The sequence below is a fragment of the Pomacea canaliculata genome, linkage group LG7 (assembly GCF_003073045.1).
Source record: "Pomacea canaliculata isolate SZHN2017 linkage group LG7, ASM307304v1, whole genome shotgun sequence".
Taxonomy (NCBI): Eukaryota; Metazoa; Mollusca; class Gastropoda; order Architaenioglossa; family Ampullariidae; genus Pomacea; species Pomacea canaliculata.
The window spans coordinates 9,032,562-9,052,986 of NC_037596.1; the positions used below are offsets into that span (position 1 = coordinate 9,032,562).

The 20,425-nt window shown below is 38.7% G+C and overlaps 2 protein-coding genes across 17 annotated transcripts in view; both read left to right on the forward strand.

The window, feature by feature from the left end:
- The window catches only part of LOC112567946 (deleted in malignant brain tumors 1 protein-like), a 67,734-nt gene extending 58,150 nt beyond the window's left edge, over positions 1 to 9,584 (forward strand). For all 3 annotated transcript variants that reach the window (XM_025244874.1, XM_025244875.1, XM_025244876.1), the window contains exons 14-17: positions 5,623 to 5,732; positions 6,546 to 6,704; positions 8,164 to 8,199; positions 8,950 to 9,584. In XM_025244874.1, coding sequence (XP_025100659.1) covers positions 5,623 to 5,732; positions 6,546 to 6,704; positions 8,164 to 8,199; positions 8,950 to 9,035 — 391 coding nt within the window. In that variant the 3' untranslated portion in view covers positions 9,036 to 9,584. The remainder of the gene's footprint in view (positions 1 to 5,622; positions 5,733 to 6,545; positions 6,705 to 8,163; positions 8,200 to 8,949) is intronic.
- A 5,632-nt stretch (positions 9,585 to 15,216) lies between these two features.
- The window catches only part of LOC112567943 (cubilin-like), a 34,854-nt gene continuing 29,645 nt past the window's right edge, over positions 15,217 to 20,425 (forward strand). For 7 of the 14 annotated variants that reach the window (XM_025244855.1, XM_025244860.1, XM_025244866.1 and 4 more), the window contains exons 1-3: positions 15,221 to 15,388; positions 15,881 to 16,021; positions 18,898 to 18,930. In XM_025244855.1, coding sequence (XP_025100640.1) covers positions 15,970 to 16,021; positions 18,898 to 18,930 — 85 coding nt within the window. In that variant the 5' untranslated portion in view covers positions 15,221 to 15,388; positions 15,881 to 15,969. Of the gene's footprint in view, positions 15,389 to 15,880; positions 16,022 to 18,897; positions 18,931 to 20,425 lie in introns of all 14 variants that reach the window. The other 7 variants (XM_025244861.1, XM_025244862.1, XM_025244865.1 and 4 more) reach the window with 5 other exon arrangements.

Consider the following 20,425-nt stretch of genomic DNA (forward strand, 5'->3'; position numbering starts at 1 on the left):
TAACAGCTGAATTTTTTATATTTGTTTACATAGTTTGATAGTCAACGTTCTTAAAGGGATACTAAAGGGTAGTGATAAGGCTGTGGCGACAGTCAAACGTTTCAAAAATAGATTTAGTTAGAATTACAGAGCACGAGAGCGATACAGGTGAAATAAAGGATTCGTTTCTCACTTAATTACCACTTATTAGCACTATTTCGGTTGCCGATGTTTATAAAAATCGAAAAAATCCAGTGAAGTCGACCCTTGTGTCCTTCCGCCGAGTAGCTACATATCTTCCGAGATAGTCAGCAGACGAGTCTTTTTGTGACGTCACAAACGACAGGAAGTCTGTGTCATTGCTAGGATAGTGATCGGTGTGTCTCTTAGTTGGATTTGTGATCTCCAAAGTCATTAACTTATCGAGATGGCCATGAATAATGTTCAATTTTTACCAATTTGAACACTTGCATCAGCTCACAATCGACTGCACATCCTCGGAGGACGAGGAAAATTTGCAGCAGTCGAAGCACAAAGCAGGTACGTAGGACCAGAATCTGTAGGACAGATCTCTGGTAGACTATAGAAAGTAAGTCATACTGTGTGCACGGAACAGAAAGTGAACGCATGCTTTACCTTCAAGCACTTTAAATAAACATAATGCACTCAAACTCTTTACACTGGGCATTGTTGTTGACGAATTCACTTCGTAGTGTATTTAAAAAATAAATTACATTTGGTATGCTAATTATTTCCTCACACACACCGGAATATTCACATTTTATATGTTATAATTTGGGTTTTAAGTGAACTTTCCTAAGGATAGTTTAAAAAATTAATAGTTTGAAATATCTGTATTTAAATATTTTAAACAGACTTTAATATAATACTATTTGCAGCCTTTTTTGGGGGATATAGTTTGAATAATTACACTAATGACTTACTTTACACTAATGACTTACTTTATAACAACGATGGATAGAATTCAAGCAGAGACGTTTGCTTTATATGTTATTATGCCTGTGCTTTTAACTTATATGTTTGTTGTTTAAATGTGTATTTACATAGATTCATTTATCACAGTTTCAGACTGGTGCATTTGTGAGCATTGTGAGGAATGGCCACAACAAATGTTGAAGCATAAAAAAATGTAGAGTAAAAGCTTAAAAGTGAATTGTCAAGAAAATGTTCCCTATACATCATGAAAATTGTTACATTATCCAAATCCAGTTATTGGACACACTTCATATCAGATGCATCATGTATCTGACATGAATTGTAAAATAAATCTTCCCTTTGTTAACATTAATTCTTTTATTTGTTCAAACTCAGGTATGGGACACACTTTATCTTTATGTCCAAAACAAATCTTGCATGCATCTGGCATTTTTATTTTACAAACATCATTTCTGAAATACTTGGTGCTGAATTTACCTTTCATTCTTTATTTTCTTACAAACTAATAACAATGCAAGGAAAACTGTGTGAGAACTGATTTCTTTCTTTCACATAATATACAGACATGTGGCTTAATCTTTTTATTTCCTCAAGTTCCACTGCATGTGAATTTTTCATTTGATTGCTCTGTAAGCATTTAAAACAGTTTCAACAATGTATTTTGTCATAATTTTCTTAATTCTTGCACAGTTATGGATTCCAATAAACCAAGTGGACAATTTGAGATACATGTGTGTTTGTGTACTTGTCAAAGGTTGAACATTTAGGAAGCCTAAAAGAGTGTGGCTGTGATGTCCAGGAGTAATGATGGCCACAGAAGCTGTCTTGGCATATGGTTATAAATTTGACTTCTATGTGACACTCATCTATAGTTGTGATAGAGGGGTTGCTACACTGCCTGCAGACACTCAGCAGCTCCTCCAACTTCTTTTCGTGAATGATAAATTTTCTTTCCAGAAGGGATTTGTGCCCAGTTCATCTTTCTGAGAATTCTAGAGACAAATATCGAGACTAAAATCATAGTTAAAACCATAAATCATTTTTATAGCTAAATATCAGCTTAAATTCTTGTGCTAGCATGTTTCTGATATAAACTATCAAGTACTGACTGTTTGTTAGTAACTGCAATATAAATTTTTTTACTGTGCTCCTCGAACTGCTGAATTATTCCACTCTGAGGTGTCATTTTTCATTTTCTGACTCCCATATCAATATCAGGATCACACCTAGCAGACATTTATAGACACAATTTCCTTCTTTTTCATTCATTATGAAAAAAATTTATCCACATAAAAATTTTACAAAGCCATATAAAATTATTTTTTTATCTAAGTGTTTTAAAACTGCACATATTTTTGGCCTTGAATATCCTTATAAGAAGAAAATATCTGGCACAGTTTGTGGAATTCATGCCAATTTTAGATAAAAGAGATGTGTATAGAGAAAAGAACTAAAAGTGGCCATTACCTTTCAGGATTGGAGCTGAGATCTGGGTCTGGACCTCTTTATTTAAGCACATTGAACTGTTTGTTGTGACTGACTTGTTATAGTCTGAACATTAAAGTTTTATAAAGTAATCATTCCACAAAACATTAAAACAATAATAAAACATGTATGATTATACCATGTGATCAAGCTATTTTATTTTTAATTCTTTACAGTATCCAACATAAAACACAATCATTAATATTACTCTAATTTTCAAATGTTGAAATATCAATTCTAACTTCCGCAGTGTACTGCACATAGATTTCACTACTATTGTTGATAAGCTCATTATGTAGGAAATACCTTTCACATGAATTTCATTGTTTTTAGATTTCATAAACAAATAGGCTGTCTTTCAAAAATATGAATTTAAAATATTTCATTTTATAAAAGCAAACAATGATTTTTAAAAAAATAATGTAACAAGTGACAGGATTTCAACAATCATTTCTTTTACACTTTCAGTTTGATGCTGACATTTTTCATTTATTATGCATGTACTATGAATTTTTACCTATTGAAACACGCTTATTATAAGTACCACATAACACGTTTATTGTTTTATAGATATATACAGTCTTTGATATATGTATATTGTAATGTTATCTACCAATAATGAAAAGTGCATTTTGTAAACACAGTAACAGTACATAGCACTGACACTGACCTGTTTATGCTGTAGTCGTTTGGCAAGTGAAACTCGTCTGTCAGATAGATCCTTCATTCTTTTTTCGAGAAATTTCATTGTGTTGAAAAATGGTCGGAATTGCATCTGGCAGAAGCTGTGCCTTGAAGGCCAAATCTAACTGTTCGGACATTTCGGGTCCGGCTAGTAAAGCACTGATCGTCAACAAAATGCTTGCACAACACCTCGACCTCTCTGGGCTACCAAACGTGTGGCATCGAGCCTTGTTATTGTATGACACATTCTTTTTGTAAGGCTCGATCTGTCTTTCGGAAAATGATGACAATGTCGAATCTTTTCCCATTTTTTCGTGGCAATCGGGTGCAGGCATGGTTCGGTCTCACATGTAAACAATCCTACTGAAACGTCATAAGGTCACGTGACCGAGAACGAGAGTTCGTCGAAGCAGACGAAAGAGTCCGTGTAATTTCTCGTCTTAAACGCAACATTCTACTACAAACCTTCAACTTTTTTCACATGAACAGACATGAAAATAGACGAGATTCAAATTGATCCTACTATTTACGAGTTTCTAAGCAGTTTAATTTTCCCTTTAGTATCCCTTTAACTCAACAAGTGGGTGGATTGAATTTAACAGTTACTGAAGAAGTGGTTTAAATCGATTTTTCGACTAATATTACCTTTGTTTTGAAACAAATCCACAGTTACCATTATTTCCACTACTACTACTACCACCTAACACGTGACAGTCTTAACCAAAAAAATAACAGACATACTCTACGTTAAACACCATTCAAGAAGTAAATAATCTGTTGCATTATGCTGTATTGGCAGGTGTATTATTTATAAATGCCTTGCACATCTCACATTGCAAATGCACGATCAGTCAGCACTCCCTCTGGTTTTATTGATCAACATGTTTTTACAAAATTCATTTTTCGTAAATAAAGTTACTCATTTCTTATCAATGTGTATATGATCAACAAAAAAGGACAATCAAAATGCAAAGTTGGCTCTAGGTTTTTTTTTTGTAATTTGCAATTTTTATTGTATACATCACGAACTCTGTACTAATAGCAATTGATGTCTTAGATTTCATTGCCTTTTTCTTGTACAGCTGTTCGGGAGCGCCCCAGAGGAGTGTCCAGCAGTAAACAGCTGGTATTTTGTAACATTAGTGCGATTCCATGATGATGTTTGTCTTTGCCTTGCTAAATCGAGGAGTTTTCATACATGTAAGGGAAGGCTGGCGAAGTCCGATCCATGGCTTTGCAGAAGTTTTTCATCAAGCCTAGTTTGATATTAAGGAGTGGTAGCATGATTTTGTGAGCCTTGACCAGAGCTTGATGCTGGATATTCTTCTCTCCAGCTACTACATTTAGCCTGCAAATCCCTTCATTCCGCAAGAAGTGCAGTTTCCTTGCTTGGCTATCCAAAGCACATAAGAATCATGTATTTTTTATATCCCCTGTGCAATCCCGCTAATAGGACAACTATGTTTCTATCAGAATAGAGGTGCCAGCTGTACTTGTTACATTCAGTGGAATTCAGTAGATGGAAGATTTCCATTGTGCAAAAGCAGGGTTTCGTAGAGTCTACAGTCTCCATTCTTGTGGGCCATAGGTGATTTTAAAGGCATTTATGACGCCCTTAAAAACGTAACAGAATACCAGATTAGCTGCTTTTTTGAAGAAAGGGTCCAGCTGTTGGTGGCGCTTTCAATATGAAGTAATTGTGACATCTTTTCCTAGATGTCTTCTATATTCCGCTGTTGGAGTCTTGAACCTCGCAATTCTGATTTGTTCTTGGATAAGTTAAAATCACGAACCAGGTCATTTAGTCTTTTCCTGTGAGGTGGTTGATAACGCACCACAGTCAGAATCGGAACCACTGTATGCTGACTGGCCAGAAGAACAGGTGACCTCACTCTCATCCTCATCAGCTAAATCAAGAGAATATTCTTCTGGAGGTTCTGAAATAGGAAGTCTCTTACCATGCCTATCTTGTATCCGAAACACAAAAGGTAGAAATGTCCTCTTCGCCTATGAAGTGATATTTTTCTTCTTAAATATAGAATTGTCTCTTTCCCACAAATATAGCATTAGTGCTGTGTATTGTAACTAAATGTTTAAAATAATAACAATTTTATGTAACAGTAGCTTACACTGTATCCCACGAAGTATTAAATATTTTAAATGTCCATCTTTTCTGACTGGGCTATATATACAACACTGCTGACGTCAGCTTTCTTCAGCAGCCGAGTGGCAGTAGTAGTGAATTACATCAGAAAATGATGTAATAGAGTCTGGTTGACGTATGCATGACGGTATTGTGCAATGTGATGCAATATGACATCATTGTAGGCTTGTATCAGCTGTTACAGCTCTACCTGATATGTGTACACGGTGAAACAGAAAATGAACTCTATCAAATATCTTCAAAACGAGAACCAATAAAACTTTCTCATGTTCATATTTGTTTTCAGAGCACCAACATACAACAGATTAGTGCCATCAGTCAGTAATAACTTTAGTGTTGATCACTGTTTACAGTAATGTCAGCTGTCAGTGGCTTATCACCGCACCCAGTGGTTGCATCGTGTGGGTTGTGGTCGGAATGGTTTCCATTAAGAAATGTTGTGACTACGTGAGCCTTGTGGACGGTAGGAAGCTTAGTTTATCAATTGTCAATTTATCATCGAATTATTGTTTTTCTGTTATCTTGACAGTACTTTTTGTCAGTAATGTTTTATATTTAGTATTTTCGACAAACTTGAGAAAACTATATTTTGAAACTATCAACGATTACCCGAAGGATAAAGTTTAGTACACATCTTGTTGTATTCTTCGACGACGACGACGACCACAACGACGACGACGACGACGATGATGATGATGCCTACCCCAAGAATCAACGAGCAGTTAAAGAGTGTAGTGTGCTGTGTGTAGTAATTAAGGCAATTAGTGGCTCACGATGCCTGGAATAGGGATAGAGAAATAACGGGACACCTAGAGAACAGACATACTTGGACTTGTATTATCTTGTAAATTGATTTGTAAAACTCTCGATCAATAATAATTTCTTTATTACACTAAATTGCCTTTTGCAGGTTATTGGGGAAGCGCGCTTGAGGCTCGGGGTCGAGTAAATTAAAATTAGCAGTTTAGTATAAGTGTTCGGTAAATGTCGGAGTGAGTTGGTGGAGGTGTCGAGAGTGTGATCAGCACGAGGCAGCGGCAATTGCAACCTCTGACCATCATCGCGTGCTCATTCTACTGAGTTCACGGCAGTGAGCAGGCACTAGACAGACACATTCACACTGGACACATTGGAAACCTTAATTTTACTTCAGTCGACGGTAGCATGTGAAATTACTCTATCTTGACATTGTTCGTGGTTTTCGACAATCAATCTAAACTCTAAAGTTTAGAAGCAGCAGATGTGAAGTATTTGATGTAAGACATTCCTTTTACAGGTATGTCGAATTCAGACCCTATTCTGGGTAGGTTTAACGACACACGATCACAGCGATTCTACAACAGCTCTGGACAGCACATGTACATTAACTTTTCCAACAACGGAGTCGGAGTGATTGGTGACTTTGATTTTTTTTATCAAGCAATGTGCTCATCTGGTGAGTGCGTTAAGTTAACCCTTCTGTGCTACTTTCTTATGAGAAGATAGGTAATATTTTTTTCTAATTGTTTGTTTGTTTGTTTTTATGGCAGAATCCTGTATGCACTAAAATTATTACTAGAAATATATAATGCAAGAAATGTTTTTATTAAATGAAACTGTAATGATTATAGGAGATATAATTACGTTAGCCCATGTGTACATTCATTCGTGCGTTTGTTCGCTTGAAATAAAAAAAAAAAAGTATAAATTCCGGGCTTTTGCGTCCGGCACAACACACAAATATATTTTAAAAAGGCAAACAAATTATAACTGCAAATTCTTAGTCACTGTGGAATAGTGGCACATACATATAGTCACAAATATTAATCCCCACATTGGGCACAATCTTAATAGCTTGATAATTATATGTGGAAAATGAGTCAAGCCTTAGGGCACTTCTTAATCTGTCAACTCAACATACTTTCTCTCTCTTGTGTTCCACGTTTTTGCTCTTGTAAGACAAATTTTGTGTAACGACGATTGCAAGGAACTGGGCGAATACAATTTTTGCTCCTTCGTAGACCACAAGCTTTCACTAGCTTGCACGACCTTTTGATGTGAAGAATCTGTCCGGGCTAGAAGTATGCGACTGCACCAGGGGTCGCGATCTCGTGTGTCTCTTCTGTCGTCCCAAAAGGCGGCTGTCTATACATCTTCTTACACCGGTCCGTGAGGTCACACTGCGGCTTCACGGGAGGTCCGGTGGCGTAACGTCTGTGACCAATACAATGAAGGTTGGCTGTCCTGGGTTCATCTCTCGCCTCGGACACGCTGTTCTTTCTCTGCATGTGGCATTTGCTTACAGGGCTGTCTTGCCGTGATAGAGTCTTAGTTGCTGGCTCGGTGTTGAATACCGATTCCCTCCCTCCCGTGGCTTCACCTCAGACACGCTCTGGTGCCTCTTGCCTTTGTGGGCTCTTCTTACTGACTTCGCGTCACATTCTATATATATATATTCCTTGATGTTAGTGACCTATGTAAGCATTGCGTGGAAAGCAGAGAAACTATCTGCACCATACTTTCGTTCCCGTGTATTGTTAAACTGATTAGCACTCGGACAGTCTGACAAGCCCGGCAACTTTAACAGCAAACACACACACACACAGAGGTCTGCATGGCATGGGTAGTTTACAGCAGACACTGCTCCGTCATGTACACAGGCTTCATACTAAGCCAAGTCTGGTCAGTGTCTCTTTTTTAGACTAATAAGTGAGGTAAGTACTTGTGTTTGTTCATATCAGATCAAGTACATAGTATGAACACCGCACCACTATTTACTTAATCGTGTTTTTTTAAACACTGCTTGCTATAAGTTTTCTATTGTAAAACAAATTTACTGGTGTTACCAGAGAACTTCGTCTGTATCTTTGATCGTCACTCAGCTTTACTTAAATTGTTCCTTTTTTATGTGGCAGATCCCCAAATCACATCGACAAGAGCATTAACACCGGGTGAGTCCGTAGACATTATGACAGCGGTTCTCAACCTGTGGGGCGTGCCCCCCTGGTGGGGGCGCGACGTGCTTACAAGGGGGGCGCGAAGGTGGTCATTTTTGAAAAGTTTCTTATACCGGTATTAGTGAAATTAGCTTACATTGCTGGCTAAGGGGGGCGCGCGGACGTACCTTTGGTCGTCAGGGGGGTGTCACAAGTAAAAGGTTGAGAACCGCTGCATTATGAGCTGTATATTTCCTACATTTAGTATGTATACCAGTGTGTTGCTTATATAAATTTTACTCATCCTCTACCAGTTACAAGATTAGTTCTGTGCCAGTTATAGTATTTATCCTAACTTTCTAACAGTCTCTATGTCTATCTGTCTTATCTAGGAATGAATCTATGTAAGATTAAAACATATGCACCCTTATGAATTTTTCGGGAAACAAGAAGAACCGTAGTAGCTCTAATTTTGTCTGCATCATATTGATACAGTCCTATCATGTTATTTATGTATCCTTCTTATAGAAAAATAATTGGACATACCAATATATCAGATGGGATGAGGCTACGTGAACTAACATTTTGATTGTGTCTGAATTGTAAATGTTACTTGATGATTTCCTTCTGTAGTGATATGGCTAGTGGATTGTTGTGTGTCGGAAAGAGAGTTAAGAAAATATTTTATTTAAGTTTACTATTTAAGCTTGAGAAACATAATGTAACTTAACGTCTTCATCTTTGTTTATTTCTTATGCCCAACAGCCACAACCACAAGTACTAGAGCCGCCGGGCAGCAACGTGTCATCAATGTAAAAGTAGTATATCGTAAAAAATGCCCACGTAACTGATTTTTGTATTTTGTAATCACACAATAAACAGTATCAGTTGTCCTGACATTTTAATCTTTGAAGATATGTATACAATTAATTACCCTGACTACTAGTTTGATGCACATTTTAAAGATCTCTTCTGTAACATTTGAGTCTCTCAGACGCTGTGCACGGAATATTTAAACAGACTTTTCTTTGGTTACATATAATAGAAATTTCCTATTTTATTGAGATCTTCTTCCCTGTCATAAGGAGATGAATATGAAAACTGTATAGTCAACACCTTAATCGTATTGATAATTTCTTTAAAACGTTTTTCCTTAAAAAAGGGAATGGCTGCATAGTTAGGACTATGGTTACAATTCCTGAGATATGTAAATGTTACTGATACTTATGTTTTGCTACGACAAAAGCATTAACGTAGATAGTTACATAGTTGTCATTATGCTTATTATTTCAAGAGCGTAATATCTCAAACAAAAAGAAATTATCAATTTGTTAGTAGTCATTAATTATAAAGGTATACCAATTTTAAGTGTTCGTTGAAAAGTATGGATAATAAAGCGAATAATCTACACAGTATTGTTGTAATTCCATTTTGTCGCTATAACTAATTAGTAAACATACCACGCAGTTTTATTAACATGTCAGTACAAAACCTGAGCCTTTCCCTCTTCCCTTTCCAGCAAAATGTTCCAAAAGAAGTCACTAATTTTACTGAAAGACCAGCTTGAATGGTTTGCGTTTTTCAAGATATCGGTAGATATAGGCAATATAACCTATCCTGTGAATGTCAGCCTCCAAAGCCGATCCGTTAATTAATTATCCTCTAGCAAAGTACGTGATTCCTACCTGAGAGCAACGAGCGCCGCTAACAGTGTACTACGTCACACTAACAGTGTACTACGTCACGCTGGTACAGCGTTCACAACATTGCTAGCAGTCAACACCAATCAGAGCGACAGTTCGCGATAGATACGGCCCAGCAACCATGTGTTGCGAAGGTGAACAACACCGGACGTGTACAGTTACACCGATCTCTATAATCCACCCTCATGCGAGAGTTGTACTTCAAGGTAAAAGACTTCATGGAGGCTTAAATGCGTTTCCGTCTAGGAGTGAAGTAATAAAAACCGTTTTGTACAGGGGAGGACTGCAGTCGGCATTGAAGACTTGACATAGCGTGTGGCTGCTGGGTGTGTGTGTGCAAGGAGGAGTATAGGAGGGGTATCGATGGATTCTTCTGCTTAGTGTCGGGCTGGTTACTTTAAGCTCACCCCAACCTCCATCAACCTAAAGGTGACAGCGTCTACACTGTCTTTAGGTCAATGAAATTTTGGAGTTTTCAATGTCTGTCTACCCTTGTGCCTTCCACATTTCGTACACTGCAATAGTCTTTCTGTGATGTTATAACCTGAAAATTTCTCCTCTTCCCTTTCCCGCGAAATGTTCAAATAGAGGTCGCAAACTTTAATAGTCTGTCTGCCTGCCTACCTGCCTGCCTGCCTGTCTGCCTGCCCGCTTGTCTGTCTGTCTGTCTGTCTGTCTGCCTGCCTGTCTGCCTGCCCGCTTGTCTGTATGTCTGCCTGTCTGTCTGTCTGTCTGCCTGCCTGCCTGCCTGCCTGTCTGTCTGTCTGTCTATCTGTCTGTCTGTCTGTACAACTCCAGTAATAAAGGGCTAATAGGCGCACATGTTGAACTACTGATTGATCTGGAGGAACTGGAAATCTCATGTTCCGGAAATCTCAGCCTCTACCCAACATGAAAAAAGTAAAATTAAAACCTTGGGGTTTGGAGTGTTTTGAAGACAAAATTGGCTTACGTGTGACTCCAGCTACGGTAGACAAGGCAGCTTCGTGTCTGAGATCTTTTTATTGTTTTCAGTTTTTATTGCATTTTTTGACATTTGCATTTATTGCATTTTGTTCTTTGTTGTTTATTATACAATACACACAAAACATAAAATACTATTACAAAAAACAACATAGACACAGGAATAACACGTTCCTGGCTATGTACACGAAATCTTTCATCAGCCTGTCACCTTACCCTATGCAGAAAGAAGCAGGTAACCATAGAAACATAGGCTAGGTCCCTGACCTTATAGCTGTAACTCATACAGAAATCTTGTTTAAACAACACATGTAATTATAGTTAGAAATATCTCTCTCAATATATATACACACACAATGTCGCGTGTCACACATTTTTCTGTGCATGTGTTTCTTTCAGCGCTGTGGACACCGGTAATAGAAAGGCTGACAGCAGACGACGTCTGACGTCATATTCCTGGCTATTTTTACCCGGTTCGCGGGTGGTGGGAAGGTCAAGGCCTTTTTTTTCGCTGACTGTAGCAACGCCTGACGTCATGCCCATGCTACGTCGTGTCGTCTGCTTGATGCTGCGTCTGATGCTTGTTGTAGCAATGGGGATTACTGTTCCGTGGGGCTGGTGCAGATTCAGTAGCCGGTTCGTGACCACCAGGCTCTGTGTGACGGGAGTGGGCTTCCGGTATTGTTGGCTGGGAGCGGGTGACACATCACAGGCCGAGTGAGTGAGTGATTTCTTGATGGTCTTACATTTATATATATTTATGGACGCCTTGATTAACGAACGAGATGCTACGCATGTGTGTGCGTGAGTCTATGTTTAGTCTGTGCCTGTGCACATCGGACAGACGGCGAACTGGTGGTCAGCGTGACAGCGTCGAGTAAGGCGACAGAAAGTGAAAGAGACAGTGTCAACAGAGTACACAGTGTACACAGGGTCAACAGAGTACACGGTGCACTACATCTAACGTCAGAACTGAAGGCCTCAGGGGCAAGAACTCTGACAGTACTGTGCCGCAATGTAAGCCGGTTTTTTTTACCTCCCTTACTAGCCTCTCTCGTTACCATTTTTTTAGGGGCGGGGTGTAGTCCCCTGTTTTCTTGCGTGTGTACGTGTGTGCGTGTACGCTTATGTGTTTTTCTCCAATCATTTTTTGTTGTTGTCTGTTCTCATTTTCATCTACATGTTATTAAACTTTATATTTGTACTGTTCATTTCGTATTTGTTGTTGTCTACGTTCATCAAAGGTTCGACGCTGGGGCGATCCGCGACAATTTACACACAAACATAATACCATACATAGTGACAAACTAAAAATACGACAATCCTTCTAATATGATGTAGGCAGTTACAGATAGTACCGTTATTTAAGTAGTCACATTGCTAAATGGAAGCTATTGCTCCCAAAAGTGTGTTGTGAGCCATTAGTAAATGCCACATATTGCTCCACAATATAACGTGACTTTAAAAATGGCTTAAACATATCCACTATTGGTATTCGTTTTATTTTTATTTTGTAACATCAGATCTCACCTCTAGCTGTTTTTTTTTTGATTGAAAAAGAATTTTCTTCCTGGCATTTTAAAATGTGTCGTTCACATAAATGTGCTCTTTTTTCAAACACATTGTGCAGATGTGTGTGAGAACGCGAGTTTTCTTTCATCTAATCGTACTGAAAGTGTTTACTGAAGAGGATAGTGACCCTGTGTACCTCGCTCACCACCTGGCTTCGAACTCCCAGGTAACACTGTCCTCTCTTGCATGATGAGAATGACGAGCAAATTCAAAGACATCGAATTCAAAGACCCCGTCACTCTTACAAATTTCTGCCGACGAGGTATCAGTTCCTGAAAAATACGTGCGATATTTCTATATATTGCTGGCTTTCTTGTGCAGAAAGTTGTGCGCTGAATGTAATGAAATAATGATGGAAATGCTAGAGAGTACCATAAAATGCATTCTTCATATAATGAGGCAGCGTACAACAAGCGTGCATAAAGGGTTACTAGTCCCAGATTCTCAGCTAGTTCAAAAAAAAAAAAAACTGGTCAGGAACTCTAAACAGCTGCTCCACACGATTAGAGCCAAAGCCAGATTTCTGAAAACTTTAAAATAATTTATTTCAGTATTTCTCAAGCAAGTGCAGACCGGTTAACATTTTCTCGATTGATTGTACGTTAACAGAAGACAACAGACTAATCATCTCTCTCCTTCATAGAGAACAAAAACTGTTCAAGCCTCATTTTTACACTTATAGTACATAATTATCATAGTCACGACATTTGAAGAGGCCTTGATTGTCGGTGTATGTATGATAACTTAATGTTCCTCGTCTGTTTAAAAGCAAAACTTGCCACAAACCGCTGTTAGCTTTTATGTAAATTTATATTAACAAAAGCCTACTTCGGTTTTTTTTAAATAATTTTTCCTAATTGAGCATTTCCCGCTAAAAAAATTAATTTTACTTTCAACACGTGTTTACAAGTATGTGTTCGTGGTACCACCTCATCCTGTCTTTGTGTTTGCCATGCGCGCTTATTTATGCGTGTGTGAGTACGGGTGTCTTGATTCATTATGTACTCAATGTAAACCAAAGTTGATAGCAAGCAAATATCAGGACAAGAGTAGTTTATGCACACGCAGTTTGCAATGTTTACTGTACGTGTACTGAACCTCTGGCTTGAAAGTTTCAGAGAACACTGAGCGCTTTTTCTCCAAATCTCTTTCGTCTGATGTGTTCACACACCCGGTCCACGCCTTCTCAACTGAGCGATCCCGCGGCAAAAGCAGCGCGAACAGACTTGTCATGACAGTCAGTCCTATCACGTAGCGCCCTCTAGTAACACCCAGGATATCAGTCATTAAACTCCTACCCTCCTTCTGTTGCTCATCGTCCTTGTGGAAACTGTTTTCTGGATTGCGACAGACACGGGGAGCGGAGCTGCGACCAGGTAGCTGTCGTCGGAGCCACGTCATCCTGTGATAAGGGAGCTGATAAGTGCTCCCTTAACGGGTCATTATTCAGAAGAAAAAAAAACCGATTACGACAGTAGCTATGGTTTAATGATTACTTATATTAAAGAAGGATGCGTGTCCCAGGACTACACCCTTTTACTGCAAATGTTTTCCCCTCTTTTATGTGTAGAATAGGTTGACAGTAATGCAGTTAGCCTCTTGGGTACAATCGTATTGGAATCGACCATTAACCGTATATATGTTTGTCTGGTCAAGGTTATGGTCTATAAGCAAAACACTGAGTCACAGGGGTTTTACTTTTTAGGGTCTACAGAAGCGAACCATTGGTTTTTGGGGTATTTTTGTTCTTGTAAACAGTACAAAACACTCCTTAAAACTTTCTTTTTACCTCGGCTCGCTTCGGCAGTGACCTTGAGCTACATTGAGTAAACTGAAGTGATCACCCTTTTGCAGATTGATGTGATAACATTTCTTCATATTGTCAAGAGTACTCATTATCTTGCCCGTATTTTCCTGATGTCGCTATCCTTATTCTCTGGAGTCGTTACCGTTACATCAACAGCTATCATCCTTAACTGGAGGAACGCTTCGATTCCTCGCGTTGTTCTTCCTTCTACATCTTTGTTACTATTTTGTGACTTTGTTCTACGTCTTTGTTACTATTTTGTGATTTTATTTGGAGGAAGGTGTCCGCCTTTAGCGGAGATATTGTGCTTTATACATCCCCAATTGTTATTGTTGTTATTATTGTTGAAATCTCAATACCGCACCTTAGCATTATTAGAATGAAAGTAAAACTTGCACCTATCTAAAAGATTATGTATGTAGCTCGCATTTTTGTGCACTTGATTGTGTTTGGGTGTTTGTGTTTGTGGTTGGGGCGAAATCACAGCAAAAAGCAACCTCTAAGGCCTAAGCGATAGGCATCTTCAAGTAGGCTTTGTTTATGTTTCATTATCGTTTCAACTCTAAATTGAATTCTTAAGTGACTTTCAGATATGTGAGGCAGACTTTACATCTACTAATGGGGAGAGTTTGTGTTTCATATGAATTGTTTTAGTGTTTTTACTTGTATTGTTTGCTGCAATGCCATCTAACATCGATGTGTTTACACGTGTCCTGGATGCTAGATAACATAAACTGCAGTAAAGTAAGTTCTGTTCAGTAAGACTGATCTGAAGGGCATGTACCAGGATGTGCTTTGCTTGATTCTGTTAAGTGGCCTCCAACCAGGGGGATACCTTTTATCGCGAGATATATATGTGGGAAAACATTATTATGAATTAATGAAACCACCAAATAGGCGTACATTTTTTCATGTAGAACATTAGGTTAGTTTAAATGGCCCCTCCCCACCCTGCTTTTCTTAAATTTTCCCACAGCAAAAGGAGTATGCTAATGGGTAGACGTGAAGTCATATAAGTAGAGGCGTACCCACATGAAGCGACTCAGTGACAGGCCTCGTCTGCCTTTGAGTGTCACCTTGCTTGACCTCGTGAACAGGACTTTCAGTGACTGCACGTGACAGTTCCTCCTTGCTGTCTGCTGATTTACCTGGCGTGAAGGTAAGACTGGCCGATCACGGAGGTTTTGCACTTAACTCTTTGTTCCTTTTTGTCCCTAAAACACTTTAAAAAACTTTTACTACATTGTTTTTATCAAATAATATATGACGTTCACAAGCTGATACAGATTGATTAACAGTTTATCGAGCAAAATGATTTGTTTACAGATATTACAGGAAAAACATCTAACATTAGAGTGATCGGCATTTGTGGCCACCTGTAAGGAAACCTCATTCTTTGACAGAACCACTTTAGGATTTATCACTAAATGGATAAAATTAATTCAATTAATAAATTTAACACATATCCTCCACAGCTTTTCCATTAAATTGCTCTACAGCACAGCCTCTATAACTGTTCTTACATCCTGGTTCACACACCCGCTTTGTAACAGTTTGTACATTTGTTTTTTAAAGACAAAATCATTTTTTGTCAATAAAACCCTTAATGAAGCTGATGCGATTTTGCTACAAAAGGACGATTATTTTCCAGATTGTCTTGACAGCTCACATCACAAAACAATTTGCTGCTTCATTACAGTGACCTCCACCTCAGCTTCTGTTTCCCTGCCACTGAGCAGCATGGCGCTGACGATGCTTGCCTTTGGGGTCGTCACACTCCTTATTGTGCACAGTATGCTAGACTTTTTCTTGTTTCGTTTTTAGTGGCAGCAAGAGTGTGGTACACTGATGACGTCTAATCCATAAAAAACAATACCAATTAATAAAGATAAATAAGCGCTTTAAAGCCTTGTGATCAGCTTCCTTCCTAGGTACTACCTGTATGTCTAACACATGTAAGTCAAGTTTGTGTCTTAGCTTTTAGTTGACTGGAGTCAAGCGACTGGTGTTGATGAGGTCTTGTACACCTTGCTTTTGCTCTCAGTGATAAGATTTTATATGTGTGTGTGCTATGATCTTTATCAAAAATCACACAAACCGTTCGTGTGGTGCATGTACTCACAAGAGAGGGACGGTAGGTGCCCCGTGCTACCCGTTTCTGCACGATGACGTCATCAAAAACTACTTCCTCTCGCATCAGACTTCATCAATCGTATGTTTTGTGCGGCCTGGTCTGACGTACGGTCTGGTTTGCCTCGTACCCTGAGCTGATAATACTGTTGATGTGTGATGTGCTAGAGACTCATTTTTCTCAAGATTAAAGATGCTTTATTTTTCTTTCACCGTCTAAGGGATAATTTTATATATATATGTATATGTACACCGTAAATTTGGGTCTATTGAGCGCACTTGTATATAAGCCGTACCCACCAAATTAAAAAAAAAAAATCTCTGCTTTATTCATAAATAGGCCGCAAGTATATACATTTTTTTTCAATACAATATCTCTCACTCACACCTAAACATTCATCCACCCACGCACTCACTGGTTTTTTTATAACATATTAAAAACTAATATTTTTATATCACTCGATCTCTTCTTCTTCTAGCCATTTAAGTATCTTTATATGTGTGTGTGTGTTATCACGTAAATCAAATATAAACACACGTAAACTAAGGATAAATCTTTGTCATGGGATGTTTTAACCACCTCCCCTGCTTTATTCTGACTTAAGTTACAGATGCAAACACATACTACTATCTGCGTATATATATATACTCTTGTTTGGTTTCGGGGCGAGCTTATTTGAGAGCAATGTTCCTTTTCTCCAAGCTTTTATAAAGGCAAGTATCCATTTTCGAAAACTGGATCAACTGGGGAAAGTATTTTGCTCCACACAGTTGTCAGCCAGGCGCTCCCTCCCGTCGGTTGGTCCATAAGCCCTCTAACACTTTCCCGGCATCTGGCGGACACTTTCCTCGAAAAAAGTACCGCCCAAAGCAAGAATCCTCCCGCAAAACCTTTTAACGATGAAAGTAGCAACCACGGCCACGTGTTGGTGATCAAGTTGACCCATTGAGTGAAAGTGTATCGGTCATGATGTGGTTTAGACAGGGTTTGGGCGCCACGACGCGTACAAGTCGAGATAAAGGATCTTTGCTAACCAAACCAGACAAAACATTATGCGCAAGATGTCACCGATGCAATGAAATTATACAGGCTTGATATTGTGGGAATGGCAGAGGTCTCTATTATCAAAGTTCACGCTCCGACCATCACGTACGACGGATACAAAATAGAAAAACATGTTTATACTGCTGTAAAGGATCCTGAACGCTGTTTGAAGTAGCACATCCTGGTCGTGTTTGGCGAATGGAACGCTGTTCAGTACAATGACCCATACCCGGATTCTGCAGCACTGGTACTCACCTTTCATCTCGAACAAAGGCCCAAGGCTTTTAGACTTTTTAGAGTCGAACACTCATCCTAGCCAATACTCTGTATTCCTGTTAAAAAAATAAGAACAGTGATCTTGCGAGGCTTTAAGGTATTTATCTATAACCACGATCATATCTCAAGGCTTGTGATAGGGCTCTGGCGACGGTCAAACGTTTTAAAAATATATTTAGTAACAATTACAGAGAGCGAGAGCAATACAGGAGAAATAAAGGATTCGTTTCTCACTTAATTACCACTTATTAGCACTATTTCGGTTGCCGATGTTTAGAAAAATCGAAAAAGTCCAGTGAAATCGACCCTTATGTCCTTCCGCCGAGAAACCACGATAGCTTCCCGAGATGGAAGACATGTCTCCTTATGACATCAGTCTCTGACATGAAGTGTCTGTGGTCATTGGGAAGATTTTGCGTTGGATTAGTGATACCATATAATACCATAGCTAATATACATACAATCAAGATGGCTTGAAGCATAATACGTCCCACTCTTTGGGCTCCCAAAGCTTTTTTGTACTGGGATCGAGCCTTTCTATGGGTATGACCCACTCTTTTTGTATCGCCTTGTCTTTAGGAAACTGATGAAAAGAAACTTTTGACTCTTTTCCCATCTTTTCGTGGCAATCGGGTGCAGCACATTCTCGAGGCATGGTTCTCACTATGGAAACCACACGTCATAGGGTCACGTGACGGAGAACGAGATTTCGTCGAAGCAAAAAAAGAGTCCCGTGTAATTTCTCTTATTAAACACGACATTCTACTAAAAACCTTCAATATTTTCCACATGAACACACACATAAATAGACGAGATTCAAACTGATCCTACTCTTTACGCGATTCTAAGCAGTTTTATTTTGCCTTTACAATCCCTTTAAAGCAAGGACCTGATAGTGAAAGAGCAATCCTACATTGGAGCAGGTTAAACACAGTTAAACAAATATTTACAACAGTCGCATGCTGATACAAAAACCTCTCCAGAATTTAAGAGAAATCGGTAATAACTTTATCAACTTCAAGAAAACATTTCAACACAATCTGGCGTGAGGAAACTAGCAATTAATTATAAAGGTATATTATACAATTTCAGCTAATTTAGTTAGGTGTATTATTTATGTGTATTATCCATTGGTCGGCAAGCATAGTCTACACCTTAAGGCTCTTTGCTTTCTTTAATATCTCCAAAATTTTGACAAGTTTTAATTTTTTGCCTAGGTCCAACACTCGCACAAACAACAAGATCATCAGGTAAGTCACGTGCAGGATTTGTATTCCTTACGCTGATGGTAAAAACAATATTGTACAGTGGAACCTCGGTTAACGAACTTAATCCGTTCTGGAAAGCTGTTCGTTATCCGAAATGTTCGTTATCCGAAACAATGTTTTCCATAAGAAATAAAGGAAATAGATTTAATTGGTTCCCAGCCCCTGTTGACTCGCTAATATTTGAAAGTTACAGGCTATATATATATATAGGTATTTGTTTTAATGAGAACAGTTATAATGCGATATAAATGGAGTTAAATAAACATAAAAACAGTAACGAAAGCATTTAAACATCAGAAAACTTGCCGTTTTGACGGCGTGGGTGGATGGAGGTGTGGGGAGGAAGGGGTGGAATTACTGATTCCCCCTCCATGAGCACGTGACATTGTAAAATCAGGGGTGACTTCCCTTTTCTGTAGCTTTGAGGTTAAAGGAAAAAAAAAACTTGTCCAGTGTCTGTTCCTTCTGCCTTTTTTGTAAAACTCTTCGGTAATACGACATCACATGTCCAACAGACGCATGCCTCCTTCATACTTTGAAATCATTTTCTTTTTCAATTCATTTGTTGGCCGCTTCCTTGTCATTACCTCACTACTATTAATTGCTCTTAATCTTCTTTGGAATCATGATTGAGGATTATCTTATTAAAATAAAGCACAAAAATCACTAAATAAGAAGAATGCGCACAGATACGGAACGACCGATCGTAACTGTGTCTCGAGCACGAATGATGACATGCTGGTCGGTCACATGTGGTTCACGTGGCTGTTCGTTATCCGAAATTTTGTTCGCTATCCGAGACAAACTTTTAACGAAATTTTTGTTCGTTAACCGAAATATTCGCTATCCGAGGCGTTCGCTAACCGAGGTTCCACTGTAGTTATTTTAGTAATTGTATTATATCGTAACGTTTTTTTGACAGCTGATGTATGTGTACAAGATGCGCTTCATACTTTTACTCATCATTCGTTCTGTCACCAGTCTACGATATACAGCCCGCCTTGTAGTTGGAAAAGCTTCAATGTGCAAACATGTTCTTACAAAATTCCATTTTTAAAACAAAACGGACCGACCCATAGTTAGCACATTTATTGTCAAATCAAATAAGGGAGGATGGTGATGAAGCTCCGCATTACCAGTGTCCAGCTGTGAGAGTGTTGAGACAGAGAACACCGACATTCATTGCCACTCACCTCCCGACCGCCTCCCTGTAGAGACGCTGTAGATGCAGTGAGCGAATAAACACATCATTATCCGGGTTGTGGGGGAACCACGATGAAAGCTGACAATGAGCGTTTGATTGGGGATCAGATTCAATGATGACAAACTTGCACAATATTTGAGCCGATGATAAAGATATGAAGAACAATACTAATGCCAAAACAGAACAACAAAAGAACAGCGTTTTCTTTAACATAATAACCACTACCAGGTTCCTTAACAATAAGTGCACAGAACACAAACAGGCACTCTTGTC